This window comes from Scyliorhinus torazame, chromosome 7 (assembly GCF_047496885.1).
Source record: "Scyliorhinus torazame isolate Kashiwa2021f chromosome 7, sScyTor2.1, whole genome shotgun sequence".
Taxonomy (NCBI): domain Eukaryota; kingdom Metazoa; phylum Chordata; class Chondrichthyes; order Carcharhiniformes; family Scyliorhinidae; genus Scyliorhinus; species Scyliorhinus torazame.
In genome coordinates this window covers 146,990,983-147,015,324 of record NC_092713.1, presented here as the reverse complement: position 1 = coordinate 147,015,324, position 24,342 = coordinate 146,990,983, and the positions used below count along the sequence as shown (strand labels likewise).

The 24,342-nt window shown below is 44.6% G+C and overlaps 1 protein-coding gene across 4 annotated transcripts in view; it reads right to left on the bottom strand.

Annotated features, from left to right (window-relative positions):
* astn1 (astrotactin 1) overlaps window positions 1-24,342 on the bottom strand; it is a 4,064,875-nt gene that overhangs the window by 2,480,153 nt on the left and 1,560,380 nt on the right. For 2 of the 4 annotated variants that reach the window (XM_072511608.1, XM_072511610.1), the window contains 2 exons: window positions 3,527-3,571; window positions 504-611 (listed from right to left, as the gene is read on the bottom strand). In XM_072511608.1, coding sequence (XP_072367709.1) covers window positions 504-611; window positions 3,527-3,571 — 153 coding nt within the window. The remainder of the gene's footprint in view (window positions 1-503; window positions 612-3,526; window positions 3,572-24,342) is intronic. The other 2 variants (XM_072511609.1, XM_072511611.1) reach the window with 1 other exon arrangement.

Below are 24,342 nucleotides of genomic sequence, written 5' to 3'. Positions count from 1 at the left end.
TGGGTCGGTTGGAAGTCGTCAGGTTCGTCTCGGCTGGGCCCGTCCTTCAGGTAGCGATCGCGGATCCTTGAACCTGGCTGGTTGACAAGCTGCAATTGAGGGGTTCCACAATACATGGGGTCTGTTTATTCTTCACTTTAAGGAGTTGGTTACCGTCAGTTGTTTGGGTGGGCGGGGGGGGGGGGGAGGGCGATTGCAGTGGGGGGGAAGGATATGGCTATTCTTTGAGCTATTGGGGTGTTGACTGGTAGATGGGGTAGGGTTTGTTGTTCTTATTGTTTTGCATTGTTTTGTTTTTTGTTTTATGTATAAAATGTTAAAAACCAAATAAAAATATTTTCAAAAGAAAAAAGAAAGAAATGTAGCCGATTCGCAAGAATCTGTCTCCACGAAAAATGTCACATCACTTTGCAGTCAGCTCAGTTGATTTTCGTACCATTGAAACTTTGATGCCAAAATGCTAGCCAAATGCCCAAAGAGCAACACGTAGTTTACTATCATACCTCTGCTGCGGCGTCTGCTGCGGGAAGGGTCAGTGTAAAATGTCAGCTGAGGTTCGTTATCAGCTTCCGTCCCAGAATCACCTTCAGGGTTCAAAAAGGTAGATCCAGCTGCAAAGAAGAAAAACAAGTTAAGAAATCCGTTGACATGGGACTCATGTTAGTCAGGAAAATGCAATGCCTGTTCAGTGGAACCTACAGAAATATTGTCACTTTTGATAAACCAGGATCATTTTATATGAAATCCTTGCTACAAAATTGAATGCGGGGTGGAGAATTGGGGGTGGGGCAGGTGACATGGATGCATACACACTATAGGGGAAAAGGACTGGATAGGCCAAAATGTAACTTTTATTCTATGTGTCAATGACAGTTTTAAGGTGTTGCCTCAAAGTTGCTCGTAATCAATATATTTGTATGTTAATGTGTATATTTTCTGAGCTTTGAAATGAGTGTGTCAATTTATAGTAACCCAGCCTTTTGTACCTAAAAGGAAAGATTAGTTTATTTTATACTCCTGCTTTGGAGGTTGCGAAGGAAACTGTGACACACACACACAATTAATTACAGATGACAATATAAACAGTACTTTAAAAAAATGATTCAAGCTCAGTCTCTGTAGTGTTAGTGCAGGCCTGTTGCTTTGAAGTCAAGATATCGCGTTGTCTGAAGTGAAGGTTTGGAATTACAGAATTGTCTCAGCAGCTGCAATGGTTTCCGCAGTTGACTTTTTCGAGGTTGCATTTACAGACAAGTTTTGAAAATGGAATAGGGTAAGGGTACAGAGTGGTCATTTGCTTCACTTTTGCAGTATTGCAGTGATGGCCCCTGGTAGCCTGGTTAATTACAGCAGTCTGATAGTCGACCTTCTTGGATTCTTCTCTCTTCCGTAATGCACGCAGTCTCTCTCTGCTACTCTGAAGATGTCTCTGAAAACAGTTTGAATTTTTCTGCCATATCTTTAGCAGGGAGCATGGCTACCATGTCATGAGACATGGTGTGCAGATAATTTAATTCAGCACTCTGAACTCTTTTCCTCCCTGTGACTTTAGCATTTCTTTTGGCCAGGATGGAATTTATATTCTTAACTTAAAGATTTAAATTGAATTAAATAAAATAATGTATTTTGTTCTCTTGAAAGACGAACACAATCTGATCCACAAATCGGTCTGGTAGCTTGGAGCCATTTTAATATTCAGTTTTCTTTATATCAGTTCAATATTTTTTGATGTAACCTTAAAATACTGTTTTTTAAATTGTAATATCCTGACTGCCCAGCCCAGCATAACACACACTTTCTGATTGGTTTTCTCAAACACAAGCTTTGCTGATGTTGTACCTTATTTAAAAACAGTCACTCAATCTCTGGTTTGGTAATTAGATGTGCAAACAGACCAACAACACTTTAGGTTCGGCACCAGAAAAGAAGTGATCCTGGGCCTTAATGTTTGAAAGAGACAAATAGCCCGAAACTACATTGACTTCAGGCAAGCTACACATCATTTTAAAGATCTCCACCTAGATTTCAAATCCCTTCATGGCCTTTCCCCACTCTGTGATCTCCTCTAACCCCATAAATCTCAAAGATATCAGTGTTCCTTTAATTTCCACCTCTTGAGGATCCCAGAATTTAATTGCTCCACCACAGGTGGCCATGCCTTCAGTTGCCTTGCCCTAAACTCTGTAATACCCACCCTACACCTCTCACCTCTCTACTCCACTCTTTTGAGACAGTAATTAAAAACCAGCTCTCTGGCCAAACATTTAGCCATTTTCCCTTATATCGCCTTACGTAGATCAGTGTCAAACGTCAATTTATAATGCTCCCGTAAAGCACGTTGGGACATTTCATTACATTAGAGGGGTTATATAAGTACATAAGACATTGCTGATCAATCACTATCAATGGACCCATATTGCAAGACAGTATATGTGAAGACACAGATTAGGGCAGGGTTACAGAGTCATCGAGGTCGCCAGCATAGAAAAGGCCCTTCGGCCAATTACGTCTGAGCTGGTCAAAAACAACTACCTAAGTATTCTAATCCCATTTTCCAGCACTTGGCCCATAGCCTTGCATGCCTTAGCATCGGAAGTGCACATCTAAATACTTCTTAAATATTATGAGGGTCTCTGCCTCCACCATCCTTTCAGGCAGTGAGTTCCACATTCCCACCACCCTCTGGGTGAAAAAGGTTTTCCTCACATCCCCTCTAAATCTCCTGCCCCCGACGTTAAATCTATGCCCCAGGCCATTTATACATTCACCAAGGGGAAAAGTTTCCTCCTTTCTACTTTATTTATGCCCCACATAATTTTACACATCGCAATCATGTTCCCCCTCAGTTTCCTCTGCTCCAAAGGAAAAAAAAAACAGTCTAGCCAATCTCTCTTCATAATTAAAACCCTCCAGCCCAGGCAACATCCTTGTAAATCTCCTCTGCACCCTTTCCAGTGCTATCACAACCCTGCTGTAATGTGGATTCCAGAACTGCACACAATACCCTTGCTGTGGCCTAACCAACGATTTATGCTATTCCAGCATAACCTCTCTAATCTTATCCTCTATGCCTCGGCTAATAAAGGCAAGTACACCATATGCCTTCTTTATCCACCTGCCCTGCTAACTTGGTGCCTGCCCACCAAGGTCCCTCTGATCCTCAGTGCTTCACAGGATCCTGTCATTCATCATGTATTCCCTTGTCTTGTTTTTCCTGCCCAAGTGCAAATCCTCACACTTATCCAGATTGAATTCCATTTGCCACTGATCAGCCCATCTGACCAGCCCGTCTATAGCTTCCTGCAATATAAAGCTATCCTCCTCAGTAATTATCACCCCATCAGTTTTTGTATCATCTGTGAACTTACTGATCAATCCTCCTACATTCAAGTCTAAATAAATTATATAAACCACTAACAGCATGTGCCCCACATTGATCCCTCTTTGAACTTGCTGTAATAACAAGTGCGGTTCAGTACATTGCCCACAATTAATATCAAGGCTCACACAAATAATAGCCACTTACAAAACGTCATTGAGTGATGGTTGGTCTGTATCCAAGATGGTTTGTCTGTTAATCAGGAGAAAGAAATTAGAGTATGAGCGGAAGCTAGCTAGAAAGGTAAAGACAAATATAAGAATTTCTACAGATTTTTAAAAAGGAAAAGAGTGTTGGTCCTCTAGAAAGTGAGAATGAAGAGTTAATGATAGATAATAAAGTAATGGCACATGAAATTAACAAATACATTACTTCTATCTTCACTATGGAGCATCAAAAACCATTCCAGTTATAAATCAGTAGGTGGAAAGGAAAAAGGAACTTGGTGAAGATACAGTCATTAGGGAAGTGGTACTGTGCAAAATAATGGAGCTGTGGGCTGACAAGTCTCCGGATCCTGAGATATGCATCCATCAGTCATAAAAGTTGTGGTAAGGAGGTAGTAGATGCTTTGGTGTTAACTTTCCAAAACTGGCTAGATTCTGGAAAGGTTCCGTCAGACTTGAAAATAACAAATATAACTCCTCTATTCAAGAAGAGACGGAGGCAGAAAACAGGAAACTATTTAAGCTAACTAGTTTGACATCTGTTTTGGGGAAGGTGCTAGAATTATTCATTAAAGAGGTTATAGCTGTGTACTTCGAAAAACTCAAGTTAATTGGGAAGAGTCAGCATGGTTTTGTGAAAGGGAAATTATGTTTAATCAACTTGAAGAAATAACACGCACTGTGGATAGAGAAGACCTGTTGACATACTGTATTTGGAATTCCAGAAGGCATTTGGAAAGGCACCACATTAAAGGTTTCTGTGGAAAATATAAGCTCATGGTGTAGGGTGTAACATATTAGCATGAGTAGAAGATTGGCTGGCTGGCTGGCAGAAAATAGAGTATGAATAAATGGGTCTTTGTCTGATTTGCAGGATGTCACAAGTGGTGACCCGCAGGGATCTGTCATGGAGCCTCAACATTTTACAATTTACATCAATGACTTAGATGAGGGGACGGAAGGTATGGTAGCTAAATCTGCAGATGGCACAGAGATAGGAAGGAACATATATTGTGAAGAAGTCATAAGGAGGTTGCAGACGGATATCGATAGGTTGAGGGAGTGGGCAAAAAATCTAGCAGATGGAGTAAAATGTCAGAAAATGTGAAGTTGTTCACTTTGTCAGGAAGAATAAAAAGAGCAGAATATTACTTAAATGGAGAATGGCTCCACAATTCCGAGGTGCAGAGAGATTTAGGTATTTCCGAGCATGAGTCCCGAGGAGTTAATCTCCAGATACACCAAGTAATTAAGAAGACGAATGGAATACTATCTTTTATTACAAGCAGAATTGAACATAAAGTAAAGATGATCCGTCAGTTACACAGGGTATTGGTGAGGCCACGGGCGGGCTTCTTCGGTCTGCCAGCCGCATGTTTCTCGGCCGCGCGCTGTTCGCTGGCAGCAGAATTCTATCTTCCCGCCATTTATCAATGGGATTTCCCGTTGTAACCACTCCGTTGGAAACCCACGGGTGGGAGTTCCCTGCCGGTGGGTAAAGTGAATGTCAATGACTGGGAAACTCTGGCCCACATGAATACTGGTTGCAGTTTTGGTCCCCTTATTTAAGGAAGGATGTAGATGCATTGGAGGCGGTTCAGAGGAGGTTTACTGTTTTATGAGAAAAGATTAGACAGATTGGGCTTGTTTCCTCTTGGAGTTTAGAAGAGTGAGGGGTAATTTAATTGAAGTATATAAGATCTTGAAAGGTCTCGTTAAGATGGATGTGGCAAGGATGTTTCCTACCATCACAGAATCCCGATAGTGCAGAAGGAGCCCAGTGAGTCTGCACCAACCCTCTGAAAGAGCACCCTACCTAGGACCACACCCCTGGCTTAATCCCATAACTCCACCAAACCTGCACCTCCTTGGACTTTGGGAGGAAACCAAAGTATCTGGAGGAAACCCACGCAGAGACAGGGAGAAAGTACAAACTCCACACAGACAGGCACCCAAGGCCGGAATTGAACCTGAGTCCTTGGTGCTGTGAGGCACCAATGCTAACCACTGTGCACGGTGTTGCTGTTGTGGGTGAGTGCAGAAGTAGGGGCACTGTTATAAAATTATAGGTCATCCTTACAGTACTGAGATGAAGAGAATTGTTTTCTCAGAGGATTGTGTGACGATGGAATTTTTGCCTCAGAAGGCGGTGGAAGAGGGCGGGATCACTGAATATGTTTAAGGCGGCAGTAGATAGATTCTTGTTAGGAAAGGGAATCAAAGATTATCAGGGTTGATGGGAATGTAGAATTCAAAACACAAATAGGTTAGCCATGATCTTGTTGAATGACGAATCAAGCTCAAGGGGGCCAAATGGCTACTTCTGCTTCTAAAGAGGACTCAAAACCTTCAGCAGCAAAGAAAATGAAGAAAAATTAGCAGAAGGGTGGGAAGTGAAAAGCAATATCTTCACATGAAGCCTCCAAATAAAGAACATATTTTGAAAACAAAACATCAAGAGTGTGACATTAATTTTTCATTAAAATATATTCAGTCAACCAACTTTAAAATGTAGATTCTGGTAACCCAAAATAGCGTCTTTCACTTGCTTCAACATAATTCAATACTTGGTCGACTTTGGAGTAAATGAACAAACTGGTAACGATGGCCAGTTTTTGTTAACAGTATAATGCTGAGGCTATTTGCACTCATGGTTTTTTATGCATAAGTGATACAGCAAATTCAGGAGAGGGACAGAGGTGTGGTTAAATGTGAATGTCCAAAAATTGTCATCCAAGTTGAGCGCCTCTTCTTTTGTTGTTATGAAGATGGCATCCTGCTCACTGCCTTGACGATTGAAATGCAATAAATATAACAAAGTTGCTGCATTTGTGTGAACTAATGCCACCACAGATATTTAGGGCGAGCCATTACAATTGTAAATATACTTTTGATTTTTTTAACGATGGACAACTTACTTTCATGTGGCTGAAAATGTTCTAGTCTCATTCCCTCAGGTTTTGCAGTTTTGGGGAAGATTTTAAACATATCAAATTGAAATGTACTTTTTTCCTTTCCTTACCTTTCCTTTCAGCCTCACTTTTTCACTACCTCTTCATCAGATCTTCCTCTTTCTTTGATATTTCTCTACACCTGATTTGACTTCGAATTTTCCATCCATGTTTCATCCATTTTGGGAATCCTGCTGAGTATAAGGAGCTAGTTGCCCCCTGTTCACTCAAGTCCCAGTTGCCCTTTTTACTGTCACTCTGCTGTTCTTAGCTCTCACTTTCAGCAACTTCCTGGGCAAACATTGGGCCAGATCTTCTAATCAGTGATGGTGTTGCACGCATCTCTGCTGACTGCAGAGATCATTGTGCGCTTATCTTTTTGCACACTTTCAGCTGGGAATTCTGCTCTCAGTTGGAATAATGAAGCTTTGGTGCAGCCATCCAGAGGGAAAACTGAGGAAGTGGCGAAGCAGAGAAGCCACGCGCTTTTTCTTTCACATCCTCAGCTACCGTATAGCATTGGCATTTCTAAGGCCGACATCTGATGGTTTTATTATATGTATTATTTTCCAGCCCTTCTCGCGATGGGATCTTGCAGTCCCGATGGTGGTGATGCCCCATGGCTGGTTCCCGAGTGGCACAGAGTGCGAGTCATGTAAAACACTATTGACATCGGTCGGACCAGGAGATTCTGGTCAATGTTGACCCGCCACTGCCCCCGGAAATCACACCGTAGGGTTGAAGCCGGAAAATCCCACCCATTGAATGCTTTTATGTTGTCTATGCTTTCTATGAGTGAGTGAATGCTTGGGTGATTGAGTGAGTGGGTGAATGGATGGGTGCATGCATGAGTGAGTGGGTAAGCGAGTGATGTGATGGGAGTGGCTAGTCAAATTGGTGATGTTGTGGTATACTGTAAAATGACATGAAAGTCACTATAGTCCCAGAGGACCACAGGCTGCTCACCCCTATGAGAGCTAACTGGTGGTGATTTAACCTCAGGAGAGGGGCAAGGTTGAGAAGGCGGGACCTTCATGCATAACCTCAGCCAGTACAGGAATTGAACCTGCGCTGCTGACATCGCTCTGCATCACAAACCATCCGTCTAGCCAACTGAGCTAACCTACCACCCCAGATATTGCACATGTACCTTTAAGGAGGTGTATCCTAAACGCTGTCCATCACAAGACTGGATGTAATGTATAATCCTGTCTCTGTCAACGGAACATAGCACAGTCCGACAGGTCAGATGTGTCTATGAAGCTACAAATCTAGCATAATCGTAGCTTCAAATAGAAAACTGATATTATTGCTTTACCAATCCTTGATGTGTGATTGGCACATTTTCAAAAAACAAAGTGGCAGTGGTATAAACATAGTGGCAATAGTGGTAACTGGTGATTTTTGAGGATTTGACTGAGAAATATACAAGCCTCGGCCCTTCAACATGCAACAGCTGAAGTTGTGGTGAAGTGAAGCAACTGCCAAGTACTCACAACATTGAAATGTGTAATTGGTTCTGCACCACTGTAAGAATCCTGCAAATAGTACCTTTGTACTGGGACATCGCACCTCGTACCAGACAGCAGGTATCGGATCCCGGTAAGACCACCAACCTGGGAGAGTGTGAGTAATCTGACTGTACCCGCTGAAATGGTTAATGCAGGAACAGCCACTAACTAGCTGTCTCTGGGGTGTGCAGAATTAGGCAGCACTCTACAGACAGACCAATCCATTAATAATTTTTATTATTGTCACAAGTAGGCTTACATTTATACTACAATGAAGTTGCCACACTCCGGCTGCTGTTCGGGTACAGTAAGGGAGAATTCAGAATGTCCAATTCATCGAACAGCCCGTCTTTCGGGACTTGTGGGAGGAAACTGGAGCACCCGGAGGAAACCCACACAGACACGGGTGGAACGTGCAGACTACATAGACAGTGACCCAAGACAGGAATCGAACCCAGGCCCCTGGCACTGTGAAGCAACAATGCTAACCGTGTCGCCCATCTAACCTAAATCCTTCTGTAATCTTAGGCTATCCTCCTCATTATTTATCACTCCACCAACTTTTATATCATCTGTGAACTTACTGATCAACCCTCCTACATTCAAGTCTAAATCATTTATATAAACCACAAACAGCAAACGCCATAACCCTGATCCCTGCGGGACTGCACTGGACTTCCAATCAGAAAAACACCCCTCAACGATCACTCTCGGTCTCCTGCCGCTCAGCCCATTCTGGATCCAATTTGCCAAATTTCCTTGGATCCCATGGGCTATCTGTCTCCCATGTGGGACCTTATCAAAAGCCTTGCTGAAGTCCAAGTAGACTACATCAATTGCACTGCCCTCATCTACACATCTGGTCACATCTTTGAAAAATTCAGCCATATTCGACAGACTTGACCTCCCCTTAACAAAACCATGTTGACTGTCCTTGATTAATCCTTGCCTCTCCAAATGCAGGTTAATTCTGTCTCTCAGAATGACTTCCAATAGTTCCCCCACCACTAAGGTTAGATTGACTGGCCTGTAGTTTCCTAAGTTATCGCTTTCTCCCTTCTTGGATAATGGTACCACATTGGCTATCCGCCTCCAATTCTCCGGCAGCTCTCTTGTGGCCAGAGAGGAATTGAAAATTATTGCCAGTGCCCCTGCTATTTCCTCCCTTACCTCACTCAATAGCCTTGGATACATTTTATCTGGTCCTGGGGAAATGTCTACTTTTAAGCCCAGCAACCGACTCAGAACCTCTTTTCTATCGATGTTAATTTCTTTAATCTTATCACAGTCTTTCTCCCTGATTTCTATGCTCATATTAATCCCTCTCACAAGTGAACACTGACACAAAGTATTCATTTAAACACTACCTACGTCCTCTGGTTCCATGCACAAATTAGCACTGTGGTCCTGAATGGGCCCTACCCTTCCCCTAGTTTTCTTTTTGCCCTTAACGTACTTGTAAAACAACTTAGATTTTCCTTTATTTTACCTACCAGTGTGCTTTCATGTCCCCTTTTTGCTCTCTTAATTTCCTTTTTATGTTTCCTCTTCACATTCTATAGTCCTCTAGTATTTCTGCTGTTTTGACCCCTCGATATTGGCCATAAGCCTCCCTTTTTCTCTTTATCCAATGATGTACATCCCTCGATATCCAGGGTTCACTGCATTTGTTGGTCCCACCTTTTCTTGATTGGAACATGTTGGTCCTGTACTCTCCCTATTTCCTTTCTGAATGCATCCCACTGTTCCGTCACAGATTTGAAATTAAATGAAATTTCATTTTTCAGATTTACATGAAAATATCTCCTCCCAGACCACTGACCAAAACAGATTTGATCTTATTAAAATTAGCCTTCACCCAGTTTAGAATCTTGATTCCAGGCCGATTGTCATTTTCCGTAGTAATCTTGAATCTAATGGAGTTATGATCAGTGTCTGAAAAATGGTCCTCATTGGTTCTTCAACCACTTGCCCAACTTTGTTACCAAAAATTAAGTCCAGTGCTGCCCCCCCCCCCCCCCCCCCCCCCCCCCACCACCACCACCACCACCCCTCCCCCCACCTTGGAGAACCTAATACGTGCTGGCTTAAAAAGTTCTCCTGGGCGGATTTTAAAAATTCCGCTCCCTCTATACCTTTCATATTATGACAACTTCAGTTAATATTGGGGAAATTGAAATCCCTCACTATCATTATCCTATTACTTTTACACTTCTCTTAAATTTGCCTACATACCTGCTCTTCTATTTCTCTCAGACTGTTGGGGGGCTTATGGAATACTCCCAGCAATGTGACTTCTCCTTTTCGGTTGTTAAGTTCTACTCACATGGCTTAATTTGAAGAACCGTCTAAGATGTTGTCTTTCCTTACTGCTGTAATTGATTCCCTGATCAAAATTACGACACAGCATCCTGCTTTATGTCCCTCCCTGTTTTGCCTGAAGATTCTGTATTCTAGAATGTTGAGCTGCCATTCCTGCCCTTCTCTCAACCAGGACTCAGTGGCAGCAATGACATCATACCCTCATGTTGTAATTTGTGCCCTCAACTCACCTGTCTTGTTTGTCAGACTCCTTGCATTAAAATAATTATCATCCAATGTGAGGACACCATTCTCAGACCGCTTGCGAGGACACGGTTCGCAGACAGCTTCTCTGCGACGGACGGGATTCTCCGACCTGCCAGCTATGCGTTTCTGAGCCGGGTACCATTCGCTGATGGCATATGTCCATCTTCTTGCAAATTGTCAATGTGATTTTCCATTGTAACCACCCCACACTGCCATGAAACCAGATGGCGGGGCTGAGCTGCCAGCGGGAAAATCGAATTGCAACAACCGGAGAATTCCGGCCACTGACTGGAATGACATCGTTCCCAGGCCACTTCTTTGTAACGGTGACTACGTGGACACTGTTCCCGGACGGCTTTACTGTGATGTCAACTGTGAGGACATTGATCCCAGATTGGATTCAACATCATGAGAAGCCACAACCAGAAAACAAACAGACACGTATTCCAACAAGAGCATATACTAAAGATCACCAAAACAAGATCGATGAAATGACAAGCCAAGCTATGCGATTAGAGGATGAGCATGACCAGAACATCGGTACCCAAACTGAGCAGACTTTCCTTGCAGTGAACATCAAAGAACTTATTGGCAGAATCGTACCATAAGAAGTCTTTGCTACCGTACAGATTATCTGCCCAGGTGCAGCTTGACCAACATGCAAAAATGGATACCATCGATACCAGTGCAAACATGCTTCCACTTGCACACTGTATATACCCACAGGAGTGCCAAGAGATGGCTCAACCAACCACTGCCAAACATACCATGTATAGCTCAGAGATTTCTTCCCTGGGATCCATTGCACTTGGGACTGGCTCTCAAAGGGATGGGACCTGTAGAGACCAAACAAGTTGAATCCAAACAGAGTCAGGACTGAATGCCTTGCGGACAATTTTCTAGTGCTACTTGGAGGGGCTTTGTACTAATTTGACGGGGTGTGCGAAACAGGAGCAAATATCAGAGAGGATTGTGAAGCTGCACAGAATACTGGGAGAGATATACAGCACAAGAGGAGGGAACAGAAAGTTTTAAGTTGGGGGAGTGGAAGGGAGAAAGTATGGCTCAAAGAAGGCTGTGTGTTGAATATGCCTGGATGCAAGTGTTTAGATAGACAGGAAAGTAAGAAAGGGTCAGGGAGGGGGAGGGGTGGTGGTTGATGGAAGTGGGGAGCGATGGCAGTATTGATTAATTATAGCGCTGCAGTGCTGGAAAGAGAGCATGCCCCCGAGGGGTCAAGGACAGAATCTATTTGGACGGAACTGACAAACAAAAAGCTGTAAATATATTGCTTGGTGTAGTCTGCAGGCCACCAACCAGTGTGAAAGATGTGGAAGAATAAATTTGCAAGGAAATTGCTGAGAGGTGCAAGAATGATAGAGTAGTTACAATGGGGACATTTGGGAGAGTCAGTGTTGGGATCTGTGCTCTTTATGATATCCATTAATGATCTAAGCCTTTGTTGTACAGGGGAAATTTTGAAATTTGTGGATGATATGAAACTTGGAAGCATTGTGAACTGTAAGGAGGATTGTGTGGAACATCGAAAAGATAGTTTAAATGAGCGGACAGGTGGAAGATGAAGCTCAATCAGAGAAAGGTGAAGTGATTCATTTTGGTAGAACATGGAAAGACAATGTTAAATAAAGGTACAACTCTAAAGGGCGTGTGCTAAAGCAGAGAGATTTCTTTTTTTAATTTAGAGTACCCAATTCATTTGTTTTCCCAATTTAGGGGAAATTTAGCATTGCCAATCCACCTACCCTGCACATCTTTGGGTGTGGGGGTGAGACCCAAGCAGACAAGAGGAGAATGGGCAAACTCCACATGACAGTGACCCAGGCCCGGGATAGAATCTCGATCCTCAGCGACGTGAGGCAGCAACGCTAACCACTGCACCACCGTGGTTAGGTGAGATATAATAAGATTTGGGATTATAACGTGTAATTCATTGAAGGTGGCAGGACAGGTTGAGAGAGTGGTTATAAAGCAGACAGTAGCCTGGGCTTTATTAATAGGAGCATAGAGTACAAGAGCAAGAAGGTGATATTGAGCTTTTGTAAGGCAGTAGTTCAGCCTCAGCTGGAGTATTGTTTCCAGTTCTGGGTATCACACTTTAGGGGCGAGATTCTCCGTACCCCCGCCGGGTTGGAGAATCGCCGGGGGTTGGTGTGAATCCCGCCACGCTGGTTGCCGAAGTCTCCGGCACCGGATATTCGGCGGGGGCGGGAATCGCGCCGCGCCGGTTGGCGGGCCCCCCCGCTCGATTCTCCGGCCTGGATGGGCCGAAGTCCCGCCGCTAAAATGCCTGTCCCGCCGGCGTAAATTAAACCACCTACCTTACCGGCGGGACAAGGTGGCGCGGGCGGGCTCCGGGGTCCTGGGGCGCGGGGCGATCTGACCCCGGGGGGTGCCCCCACGGTGGCCTGGACCACGATCGGGGCCCACCGATCTGTGGGCGGGCCTGTGCCGTGGGGGCACTCTTTCCCTTCCGCCTCCGCCACGGTCTCCACCATGGCGGAGGCAGAAGAGACTCCCTCCACTGCGCATGCGCGGGAATGCCGTCAGCGGCCGCTAACGCTCCCGCGCATGCGCCGCCCGGAGATGTCATTTCCGCGCCAGCTGGCGGGGCACCAAAGGTCTTTTCCGCCAACTGGCGGGGCGGAAATTCGTCCGGCGCTGACCTAGCCCCTTAAGGTTGGGGCTCGGCCCCCAAAGATGCGGAGCATTCCGCACCTTTGGGGCGGCACGATGCCCGTCTGATTTGCGCCGTTTTGGGCGCCAGTCGGCGGACATCGCGCCGTTTCCGGAGAATTTTGCCCTAGGAAGATTACAAAGGCATTGGAGAGAGTACACGAGACTGGTTTCAGGGATGAGGAATTTCAGGTATGACAAGATTAGAGAAGGTTGGACTGTTTTCCTTGGAGTAGAAAAAGGTGAAAGGAGATTTTAGAGAGGTATTCAAAATCATGAGGTGTCGAGATGAAATAGATAGAGAGAAACTGTTCCCACTTCTGAAAGGATGAAGAGTGGGAGAGTACAGATTTAAAGTAATTGGCCAAAGGAACAAAAGAGACATGAGGAAAAGCTTTTGCACACAGTGAGTTGTTGGGGTCTGGAATGCACTGTCTGTGAGCGTGGTGGAGGCAGATTCAGTCAAAGCATTCAAAAGGGAGTTAGACGGATATCTGAAAAGTGTGAATGTGCAGCATTATGTGGAGAGTATGGGAGAATGGCACAAAATGAATTGTTCATTTGGAGAGATTGTGCAGGCATGGTGGGCCCAATGGCCTCCTCTGGACCATGACAAATCAGTGATTCTAAACAACTCACCTCGCCAGCCCGGATATTTGATACTGTGAACACCACGGGCGAGATTCTCCACTCGCGCGCCGGTTGGGAGAATCGCCTGGGCCGCCAAAATTTCCCAGGACGCCGGTCCGACGCCCTCCCGCGATTCCCCCAAGCGGCGGGAACAGAGCCGTCGAGTTCCGCGGGCAACAGGCCGGAGAATCGCCGGAGACACCCAAAATGGTGATTCTCCGGCACCCTCGCTATTCTCAGGCCCGGATGGGCCGAGCGGCCAGGCCAAAACGGCGGATTCCCCCCGGCGCCGTCCACAACTGGTCGCTGCCGTTGGGAACAGCGCGGGAACGCTGAGGGGGCGACCTGCGGGGGGGGGAGGGGGGATCCTGCACCGGGGGGTACCTCAAATGTGGGGTGGCCCGCGATCGGTGCCCACCGATCGTCGGGCCGTCCTCTCTGAAGGAGGACCTCCTTCCTTCCGCGGCCCCGCAAGATCCGTCGGCCATCTTCTTGCGGGGCGGACTCAGAGAGGACGGCAACCACGCATGTGCGGGTGACGCCAGTTATGCGGCGCCGGCCGCGTCATCTATGCGACAAGGCCTGGCGCGTGTAGATGACGCGGCCCCGATCCTAGCCCATTGTCGGGGCCTGAATCGGGCGGGACCGGGGCCGTTTCGCGCCGTCGTGAACCTCGACGGCGTTCACGACGGCGTGGGCACTTCGGCGTGGGAGTGGAGAATCCCGCCCCAAAGGTCCAGTGATTGTATGCCTATGGCCATGCAGGGGAACCCTGGTTACCATCTACAGCATCAACAACTTAATGATGAAGACAATAGAATGCAAGAACACCCCTGATCACCTCAGTAGCTGACCTAACATCCTTATACCTGGATGTGTTCAATATGATGTGAGGTTTCAAGGGTGATGCAGTATTGCATAGATGTGCCGATCTATTCCACCCATTGATCCACCACGTAAGTGCAACATGCACATCCAGAACAAGTTGTAAGCTGAACTAAATAGGGTGAAGAAAGATGACTAGTCCAAAAAGTCCAACGCTACACCATTTGGTGCAACTCCATCATATACATTGTCAAGATGGTTCTGTACATATCTGCTTAGAAGTAAACCTTCTGAATGTAGCTTTAAAATGATGCTTTGATAATATTCCCATCGTTGAGGAGTTAGCCCTAAGGCCAGAATTTTACAGCACCCCCATCGTGGGTTTCCCAAGCGAGCCACTGAAAACTCTGTTCACATTGGTAGGACCAGTAATCCCACCCCCCCCCTCCCCCACCACTCCCTCCACCCAACCCCCACGTGAAGGGCTATAAAATTATGGGACAGGTTTACCAATGCCAAATTCTATTCTCAACACATTGCCAAAACTGGCTGCTGGTTGGTGCATTTGGAAAAGGCATTCCAGGAGCTAACGATGTTCCATATGTCCTTCAGAAGATACTGCTTCTGTCGGTTACCGTTTCGGTTTTCCGTAAGCCAGGATATTTTCCAACAATGTACATTGGATCACATGTGAGATCACAGGATGTGTCTGCATAGCAAATGACATCGCCATTGTTGGCATAACAAAACAGGAGCACAATCAGAATTAGCATCTTCTGATGGAAGCTGCATACAGACACAGGGTTGGATTCTCCGATTTGTAGACAAAGTGCTGGCGCCGGCGTGGGAACAGTGGCATGAAGAAATGGCACTAAAGCTGCACCAATCCTCTGTCTGGTGGGGGGCTAGCAGGCACACAGCAAAAGCCCCCAGCTTTAACTGTGGATACAGCGGGAGAACTGCCTGGTCTGTGGTCCTGCATGCGCTCGGCAGTGGCCTGCAGGGGCCGCTCCGTGCAACATGGCGCCGGCCGTGCGCAGACCCGACCTGCCAAATAATGCCCCTCTTTGGCCAGGCTCGCCATCCCCGAATCAACCCCCACCAGAGACCCCAGCCCCTGCCAAAGCCCCCAGTGCCCACGTCTCAGCTTCCATCTGACTGTGGCGGTGCTGGACTCAGTCCGCAGCCGCCCACGCCAGGTTCACGACAATAAATAGCATGAGTGACCCACGCCATCGGGAACTCGGCCCATCGGGGGATGAGCATCAGGGGAGGGCAGAGTACGCAGTTTTGGAGGGGCCTGAATATCGCAAAAGCTGTGCCGCCCCCGATTTCAGCACAAACGGGGATTCTCTGGCCGATCGGCGAATGCGATTTCGGCATCGGAGACCAGAGAATCCCATCCAAGGTCTTGCATTTAACAGTTAAAATGCAGCAGCAACGTAACACAGCTCAACTTTTTTGGATCCATCTATTTAGACACATACATTCTTCCTGACCCTAGCAAACTAGAAGATGTCAGGTGCAGTGCCCACTCATTAAGAAATAAATGATCTACAACATTTTGTTTGTTCAATTTACTTTCTCCTCATATACCTAATTTTTCACAGAATGCCTCATCACTTTGTGAATTTCTGAAGACAGTAGTACCTCTTGTTTGGCAGGAAGATCACCAATGCATACTTGATGACCTTAAAAAGTAATTGACCAAAGGACATTAACACTCAGTTTCACAACCTAACCGAAGAAACTACGCTTGAGGTTACTACATCTCAGAAAGGACATGACACATGGCTGCTCAAGAAAGGGAACCGTATTACTTTTGCCTCCATTAATTCTTTCCAAGCTAATTAATCAAATATTAAACCTTAAACATTAAGACTGGTTTTGACATCCAGCTGTTCAACGCTTCTTTATTTGGGAATAAATTCATCACAGAAACTGATCATCAGCCACTCAAAATGATCCAGCACAAACCCTCAACTAGTGGGCCACCAAGATTAATGCACCAAGTCAAAATACAAGGCTATAATTGTGTTACACACTCCAAGCCAAGTAGTTTCATGGTCACATCTGATATTTTGAGCCATTTACCTATCCTGTCAAAAGCTGCAGACATCTATTAGGATCTGCAAGCAGATCTCATGGATACTGAAATAGAAAATTTTCTGTGTTTTATTGTGGGTTGGGAAATATCTAATGATACTGTACCACATCAATTATGCAAGACAGTGATTGATGGATGGTCAAAGTCCTTTCAGGATATTCCAGAAATAATAAGACCATTTTGGCCTTACAGAGATGAACTTCAAGAAAAAACAGGTCATCCTCCAATAGTTTACCAAGAGCACCTGGGAATTGATCAAACCGGAAGGTTTGCCATAGGGATAGTACATTGCCCAGAAATCCACCAAGACCTTGAAAAGGCAATGAGGGATGCAAGGCATGTCAAATAATGGTGCTTAGCAACCAAACTTATGACAGTCTCAAATCAGATTTGTCAGAACTAAGTCAAATAAGTAAACCTCAACATAATTCAATGCCTTATAAATTAATTACTTTGTGTAACAGCATGTTCAAACACCATATTATTTTCTTGAGAATAGTTTTTGATTTGTTAAGGATGAAACTTGGATTTGGAAGAAAGGAGAATTTTGTGATATACATGTATCTTTAATGGGCAGATATAAAAATGCTGTTCATCACTACCGACTGTGAGACAGGGTATGATCTATAATGAAAATTGCTTATTGTCACCAGTAGGCTTCAATGAAGTTACTATGAAAAGCCCCTAGTTGCCACATTCCGGCGCTTGTTCAGGGAGGCTGGTACGGGAATTGAACCGTGCTGCTGGCCTGCCTTGGTTTGCTTTAAAAGCCAGCGATTTAGCCCAGTGAGCTAAACCACCCCCTATTAATCCCATGTTCCATGTAGACAGCTCAGGTCAGATACATCTACATGGATCCCAGTTACCATTGCCTGTGAATAGTCTTGTCCTCAAATAACCTTATTGTTTCAAAATTCCTTGTTGCATGTTTGGTACATTTTCGAGGTAGTCAAGTTTGACGTGAAGTGAGTAGTTGGGTTGCATTGGGATGGGATGGGCAGTTGCATCAGGAGAGTGGGTATTTGGATAAGGAGGCTTGGAAGTATGTGCCGGTGTATGCACGGGAGGTAATAGGTTTGGTTGCACTATTAATCACTGAGTTAAACCTAAGATTAAACAACATAACAATCCTAGTGTGAGTATCCAGATAAATATGTGTTTCTCGTCCAATTTCTGATGACTGAGAGCAGAGTAGGAGCCATTTGCCGAATTCCCAGGCAGCACAATTCAGCCCATCAGAAGTTTCAGCTTCCCAGGCAATTATTAACTCACTGTGCATCACTGCTCCCTATACTGGAATATATTTTTTCTTTTGTGGGTTACGGGCATCGCTGGCAAAGCCAACATTTGTTGCCCATTCCTAATTGCCCTTGAAATGATACAAGCTCAGTAAACTTGTCAATGAGTAATTTAAAAAAGGCCGATTTCCACACATCAGCTTGTTTTTCATAATTCTGGAGACTGGTGTGATAATGACCTCTTGCTGACCCAATGTCATCATGCCTGATTTTACTTTGGCGTTGGGATGAAGGTAGGGCAGCCGATATAATTGAGCTGTTTTTCTCTTAAGTGCTGTTTTTAAATTAATAGCATGTGACAGTAAGATATGTTTTATTTTTCTATTGTGTATACATCAGACAAAGTCAGCTGGTCATTATCAGTTATGTATCTTAATTCACAAAGACAGAGCTCAATATGTTCATCTCTGTGATGGCTGTTGTATTCTCTGGATTTTTGTGTGGCATGGTTGTGGGGTGAAATTCTAGTTGTTTGTCGGTCATCATTATTCTTGTATCTGGAGTCAATACTCCAGCACCGATTGCCCAAGGAGAGATCCAATCAATATAGTTAGAAACAGGCATGTATCCAGCAACGTTTCCTTAAATCAAGAATTGAGAACTAGAGCACAAGCTTAGATAACTTTATTTATAAGTGCTTTTAGAGTGGATGGGGGTTGGACTAGAGAGAGCAATGTTTTTCACATTTTTATTTGTGTTCAATATCCAGTTCCAATTGTCTGCTCAAAGCACTGTCAAATGTGCCCGCATATCTCTAGTGTCTAGATAATAGAGATCTGGACATTGGTGGAGGTGAAAATAGCATTGATCGCCAGATAGTATCTAGGGACTGAGAAACTGGTAATCTTGTCTGCGGCAGAACAAATTCTGTTTTTCTCTGCTCCGACAAGTGATGCCAGTCAATGCACAGAGGTGCAAAGCCACCATTCTATTTTATTGACTTGTAGAAGAGTTTACAAGTCTGACATCAATCAGTCTGTGCATGTAAAAGCCTCCAGGTGAGAAGAGGTTTGGAAAGTTAAAGAGAAAGGATACCGCAATAGTGCAGGGTAGCGATATGAGTAATGGTGTGACAGGACGGGCCAAAGCATACAAACATAAGATTGCAATTATGGTCAGAGTAGAGGGAACAATTAAACTACAAGAGAGGGAGGAGGGTTTAGGTGAAAGGAAATTAAAAAATTAAAGATAAAAGTGCATCGATATGGGTAAAGATCAGTTGAGTGCGACAGGAAGGACAGAGAGTTTCACCGAAATACCATCAGAGACTAAAGTCCTTCCAGGGAATAGTAGTAAAAAAAAAATGAAGTCATTTTATGTGAAGGCATGGTGCATCAACAATAAAACAGATGAACTAGTGGCACAGAAACATTAGGAATGCTAATTGACATATGTTTTAATATAATTAACAAACCCCCCGCCATATGATCCCCTGTCAATGAATATTCAAATCTGGCTGGTATGACGTCATGTAGGCGAGGTTTACAACAGCTATTTAAAAACATGAATCAGGTGAAGGGATCCTCCGGGGCAAATAGGAAAATATAGCCCCTGGAGGAGGGGACGTGCCCGCACTGCCTCGGCACAGGTTAGCAGTGCCAGTAAAGGGTTATCAGTGCCAACCTGGCAGTGCCAACCTGGCAGTGCCAACCTGGCGGTGCCAATCTGGCGGTGCCAACCTATGCCATGGGGCAGTGTTAGGTGGCAGTGTCAGTGGGCAGTGCAAGGACAGACCCGCTGAGAGCCCCATTGGGAGCACAGTTTGCATTATGTTTGTTGGGGGAGTACGGATGCAGAGCACTGATGCTTGGGGAGGGGAGCTACAGAGCTTTCTTTCTGTGCTGATCGGGGTACCCTGATCCCTTTGGAACCGACCTTGCCAGCTCTATCAGGCCCTGTCCTGCCACAGTGATTATAATACATGCCCACTGTTTCTTTTGTTTCAGAAAGGCTCAAAATCTGGACTAAAACCTAAGCTGTGCCGCTGGAGAGCTACATGCCAAGTTTCAGTCAAAGTCTCACACTCTGAAAAAATGTGGGAAAATCCCACCCATAGTTATTATTTGGATGTATTGGTGCTGTAGCACATAGTGGGTGATTGGGCATGGAGGAGGATGCAGGGGGCCATGGAAGGCAATGGGATACATGGAGGGCATGAGTGTCATGGAGGACATGTAAAGGGTATGGGAGCGTGAAGGGTGCCTGAAGGGCATGGAAAGAGCATGACAAGGACCTGGACACTGAAGCAGTAGAAATGTTCAGATGTGAATTAATTCACTTGGATTGAAATATCAGTTTACCAAGTACAAAGAGATTCCTGAGAATTTCACACTTTTTAAACTGAGGAATAATTTTTTTAAACCTGCATTTATATCACCTGCTGTCCCAAAGCGCTTAACAGCCAATGAAGGACTTTTGAAGAGTAGGGAGGGAGGGTGTGCCGCAGCAGTAATGTCACTGCAATGGTAATCCAGAGGTTAATACTCTGGGGACATGGGTTCAAATCCCAGCTTGCAAATTGATGGCATTTGAATTTGGTTCATAAGAAAAGAAAGTCTGAAACTACCATTGATTGTTGAACCCAAATGTTTCACTAATGTCTTTAGGAAAGGGAATCTGTTATTCTTATCTGGTGGCCAACATGTGGCACCGGACCCACAGATTTGTGGTTGACTCTTGGTTGTGCCACGCACCTGTACCAAACTGCTGGGGTAAGTCAAAAAGGGATAAAACCAGATGGACCACCCGTCGCCAACCTAAGCTCAGAAACAACAAAGGCGCATCCAGCATTGCCAACACTGCAAAGTTTTCCTTGTTAATAGCTGGGTCCTTAGCAACGTTTAACCATGTAAAACTGAAGTAACTGGGAATGGAGGTGGGCGGGGGGGGGGGGGGGGGGGGGGGGGGGGGGGGGGACCACTTCACTAATTCAAATCATACCGAGCACAAAGGAAAAGGGTTGTGGTTATTGTCGGCCAATTATCTCAGTCCCAAGACATCGTGTAACCATCTTCAGCTGCTTCATCAACGACATTCCCTCTCCCGTAAGGCCAGAAATGGGGAAGTTCACTGACAATTACACACTGTGCAGTATCATTCATGATTCCTCAGATACTGGAGCAGTTTGCATTCATCTGCAGCAAGAGCTGCACAATAGGGTCTCACCCCACAACCCAAGGATGTGCAGGGTAGGTAGATTGGCCATGCTAAATTGCCCCTTAATTGAAAAAAAAAAGAATTGGGTACTCTAAATTTATTTTTAGAAATTGCTCGGGATGATATGTGACAAAATGATTCAGGCTGCACAAGTGCCAGGCAATGGACTTCTCCATTGGGGAAGAAACTAACCATCGCCCCTTAACATACAGGAGAATTCAGCAATGGTAATGCCATTAAATGTGAGATGAAAAACAATATTCACAGTGAATATTTGGAATTGTAGACGTGTCCACATTTTTTGTTCACTTGGGACTAAGATCAGTGTTTGATAAAGAGGAATATTGAACAGTATTGAGAGCAAGCAGTGGAATAGGGTGAGACTAAATGGCTGAAACATCACCACCGATTTAATGCACCGAGTGGCCCGTTATTATGCTCTAAAATACGATGACCGAGATGGGGACCACTGCACTCTTAGATGCACTCTGAGGAACAGGATGTATAGAACACACTAGTTTTGCAAAAATTTGGTATTGATCCAGACAGATTTCAATCAAAGAGACAGCACCATAACCAGCATGAAGAGAGTGCCCTACAACTGAGCTGTGAGGCAAACAGGCTGATTCTCCGATCAGTATCATGACAAAACTCGAACCTTCACTCCTGTCACTTAAATTGCAAATCACTGTGTTATGAGAGAAACAAGTAACTGGGATTAGTGCATGGCTTTGACTATGACAGTAGCTAATGTATGATGCTGATAATAAACTGCTTCAATTATAATTTCAAGCAGTGATTCTTCTGCCCAGAATCTGACTACAAGCTTCCTAAAATTAGAAATTTGTTGAGGTGTGGCTCCTGTAGGCAACTTTGCTCCTTCAGGCCACTGATGTCCTTATTTTATGTCTGGTGGATTGCCATCTGGCTGAACTTTCAGTGACTTGTTCGAGTTATTGAACCTGTCACTGCGTGTTGATTTAACACCTTAGATCATATAAATCAACCTGGCATAAGTCATAACCGAATCAGTGTGGCGCCAACAACCATGCCAAGGACAATACTTGGCGTATAAGTCAACCTCCCTTTTCTGCTCAAAAACTTGTGTTAGGAGGTGGCCTCAATTTTTCAACTCGGAAGTATAAGTTTTACTCACCTTACAAGTCAGTGCATCGGATCAAGCAAGTGATAAGGCCATGTTGCTAAGAAGGTGCAGAGGAGTTGAAGACCACAGCCCACTCAAAGCAGAAGAATGACAGATAGAAATGGCTGATCTGACTAAAGGAACAAAATGCGAAGCTGGTTTCAAATTACTCGGTATGCAAGTCAACCCCTGTTTCTGGAAGGATTTTCTGAGCTTTCAAAGGTTGATTTATACGCCGTAATTTACAATATCTATTTGTGTTCTTTGCAAAGATAAAATGTCAACACATATTTTTTTCTATTCGTTTATGCTATGTGGGCATTGTTGGCTCGACCGGAATTTAGCTGCCCTTGATCAGACTGGCTTGCTAGGCCATTTCAGAGGGCAATTAAGAGCCAACCACATTTCTGTGGGTCTGAAGTCACATGTAGGCCAGACCAGGGTAAGGAAGGCAGATTTCTTCCCTGTGAACCAGAGTGACAATGATTTCTTGGTCAGCGTTCATCTTTTAATTCCAGATTTTCATTGAAGCCAAATGTCAATATCTGCTGTGGTGGATTTGAACACCAGGTGACCACAGCCTTGGGTCTCTGGATTACTAGTCCAATGACAATACCACTGCGTTACTGTCTCCCCTAAAATATATGCAAAAGCAGAAGCCTCAAAATTACCATGGGTAGAGGAATGGCTAGCACCACCACCACCATTCTCTTCCCACCCCTTTCCTCCACCCCCGTGGTATACACCTGGAAAAATCTCTACAATTTCTGTGAGGAGAAAATAAAATGGACCAGAGCACTCAGTTATAGGCTAGAAATATAAGTGAATTCATGTGCAACTGAGGTTTTTATTCTCTGCACATATTCTGATTACTTGATGGTCTCCTGCTATTTCTCAATCTCATGTTCTGATTCACAGGCCAAAGAGCACCTTCCTAAAATAAATGTCTCTTGTGTCCCCTCACAAATATTGAACATTTTCAGTCAGCAACATGTGGCGTACTGCCGGTTAGGTCAAAAGGTATCTTTCACCTACCTGATTCATCCACTTCAGCGTGGAAGCTTACTGAGTCAAGCATCACCAGGATACACCCACTTGGGACAAGGACTTCAGTAAGAGAGCAAATATCGCTGCATGAATCACAGAGTACAAATAAACACGGAAGAACTGGGAAGGAATGATGAATAACAGCTGTTGCTCCATGAGAAATGTCCTTGAAAATCCCAAGAACCAAAATATCAGGGGTCAATATTTAAAAGTCCAATCAAGCATGAGCACAGATTTCATAAATAGCCTTTTCTCATGCAGGGCAGATAGTGGAAACATTGGAAGAATTCATACCCTACAACTGCAATGCAAAATGTGAAGTGTATTACAATGGGAAGAGCTCCTTGTTGAACATGGCTGTCCAGAAGAATAATGCTTCCTTCAGACATCAGGCAGGAGTTCTGAGGGGTTCTGTTGCTTCTCAACTGTCAGCAACAACCCATTCCATAAACAGTCTGGGAAGCCTTCTAGAAAACATTTTTCTAGATTGAATTCAGACTATTTTACTTTCCTTCACATGGACTATTTGTCCATTGAGCCCTGATAAAAGCCAAATGTTAACTTATTTCTCTTTCAGGTGCTTATCATTATCAACAGCAATGTACATTCATATAGTTCTGATGAGCTGTCATTTCACATCCCTGAAACAAACGGCAGAATCTTCTGCTTTCACTGATAGCTGTTTTGCCATGTGTTGGGGTCTACAAGGGGTCATTTCGGGCTTGTCTATTCTCCTAATGTAAGCTGCTTGAGTCTGTCGTTTGTTAAAACCATAAGACTATCAGACATAGGAGCAGAAGTAGGCTACTAGGCCCATAGAGCTTGCTCCGCCATTCTATGAAATCATGGCTGAACTGATAATCCT